At 56.8% G+C, this 1,698-nt stretch overlaps 1 protein-coding gene across 1 annotated transcript; it reads right to left on the bottom strand.

Moving 5' to 3' along the window:
- Positions 1–3: 3 nt before the first annotated feature.
- LOC108641409 (serine/arginine repetitive matrix protein 2-like) lies at positions 4–1,691 on the bottom strand (the record flags this gene model as incomplete). Its single annotated transcript, XM_029963664.1, has 3 exons — positions 4–109; positions 709–804; positions 1,558–1,691. Coding segments are annotated over 3 exons (336 nt in total), but the record flags the coding sequence as incomplete, so codon positions are not given.
- Between the last annotated feature and the right edge of the window lie 7 nt (positions 1,692–1,698).

Below are 1,698 nucleotides of genomic sequence, written 5' to 3'. Positions count from 1 at the left end.
GGGGTCGAAGGAGCTCCCGTCCACGTAGGAGTCGCTGATCCCGAAGGCCGCCCGCAAACGCTCGTTCTTGCGCTCGTTGGCCTCGGCCAGCTGGTGGGTCTCCGTCACGCTAATTAGAGTAATTAGCTCGTTAGGTCATCAATTCATTAATGAGAAAGAACCTCCTGCCTGTTGAGACCCCGCCCTATCTTGCCAAGCCCCTCCCCTTTCCTTCAGGCTCCGCCCCTTGCCTTCAAACTCCTCCCTTTCCTTTCAGGCTCCGCCCCTTCCTTACAGGCTAATTAAGGGTCAATTAATTAATTAACTCAGTTAAACAGACTCCACTCCTTCCCTCCAGACTCCACCTCCTGCCCTCCAGGCCCCACCCCTTTCCTCTGGGCTAATTAGAGGTTAATTAGTTAATTAGGCCGCCCGCAAACGCTCGTTCTTGCACTCGTTGGCCTCGGCCAGCTGGTGGGTCTCCGTCACACTAATTAGGGTAATGAGGTCATTAGATCATCCATTTATTAATGAGGAAGGGCCCCCTGCCTGTCCAGACCCCGCCCTATCTCGCCAGGCCCCTCCCCTTTCCTTCAGGCTCCACCCCTTGGCTTCAAACCCCTCCCCTTCCCTTCAGGCCCCACCCCTTCCCTCCAGGCTAATTAGGGGGGGCTCAGTGATTAATTAGGGAGCCTCAGGGGTTAATTAGTGTTAATTGGGGGTGCTCACGTGGGTTTCTGCTCGGGGTCCCCGGGCCCCTCGTCCTTCTCCAGCAGCATCGTGCGGAACGTGGCCACCTTGGCCTCGATCTCCTCGCCGGAGTACCTGGGGGGGGAAGGGGATTTTGGGGTCAATTTGGGCAGTTTTGGGTCCGTTCCCTCACCCCTGCTCCTCCAGCAGCTCAGCCAGCTCCAGGGGTTATTTTGGGGTCATTTTGGGGTGATTTTAGGGCAGTTCCCTCACCCCTGCTCCTCCATGAGCTCAGCCAGCTCCAGGGGGTTATTTTGGGGTAATTTTGGGGTGATTTTGGGTCCATTCCCTCACCCCTGCTCCTCCATGAGCTCAGCCAGCTCCAGGGGGTTATTTTGGGGTAATTTTGGCCGATTTTAGGGCAGTTCTCTCACCCCTGCTCCTCCATGAGCTCAGCCAGCTCCAGGGGGTTATTTTGGGGTAATTTTGGGGTGATTTTAGCCAGTTTTGGCTCAGTTCTCTCACCCCTGCTCCTCCATGAGCTCAGCCAGCTCCAGGGGGTGTTTGGGGGGTCATTTTGGGGTTATTTTGGGGTGATTTTTGGGATCTCTCTCACCCCTGCTCCTCCATGAGGCTCAGCCAGCTCCAGGGGGTGTTTGGGGGGTTATTTTGGGGTCATTTTGGGGTTATTTTTGGGATCTCCCTCACCCCTGCTCCTCCATGAGCTCAGCCAGCTCCAGGGGTTATTTTGGGGTTATTTTGGGGTAATTTTGGGGTTATTTTGGCCGGTTTTGGGTCCGTTCCCTCACCCCTGCTCCTCCATGAGCTCAGCCAGCTCCAGGGGTTATTTTGGGGTTATTTTAGCCAGTTTTGGGTCCGTTCCCTCACCCCTGCTCCTCCATGAGCTCAGCCAGCTCCAGGCATTTCAGCTCCACCCTCCTCTTGCGCTGGTGGTCGAGGATGTCGGGGTTGGGTTTCTTGGCCAGGGCGGCCTCGAGGCGCCTCAGCTCCTCCTCGCCGGGGGGGGGG

Source organism: Manacus vitellinus, unplaced genomic scaffold (genome assembly GCF_001715985.3).
Source record: "Manacus vitellinus isolate BGI_N305 unplaced genomic scaffold, ASM171598v3 scaffold_602_pilon, whole genome shotgun sequence".
In the NCBI taxonomy this organism is placed as follows: domain Eukaryota; kingdom Metazoa; phylum Chordata; class Aves; order Passeriformes; family Pipridae; genus Manacus; species Manacus vitellinus.
This window is presented reverse-complemented; position numbering and strand designations above follow the sequence as displayed.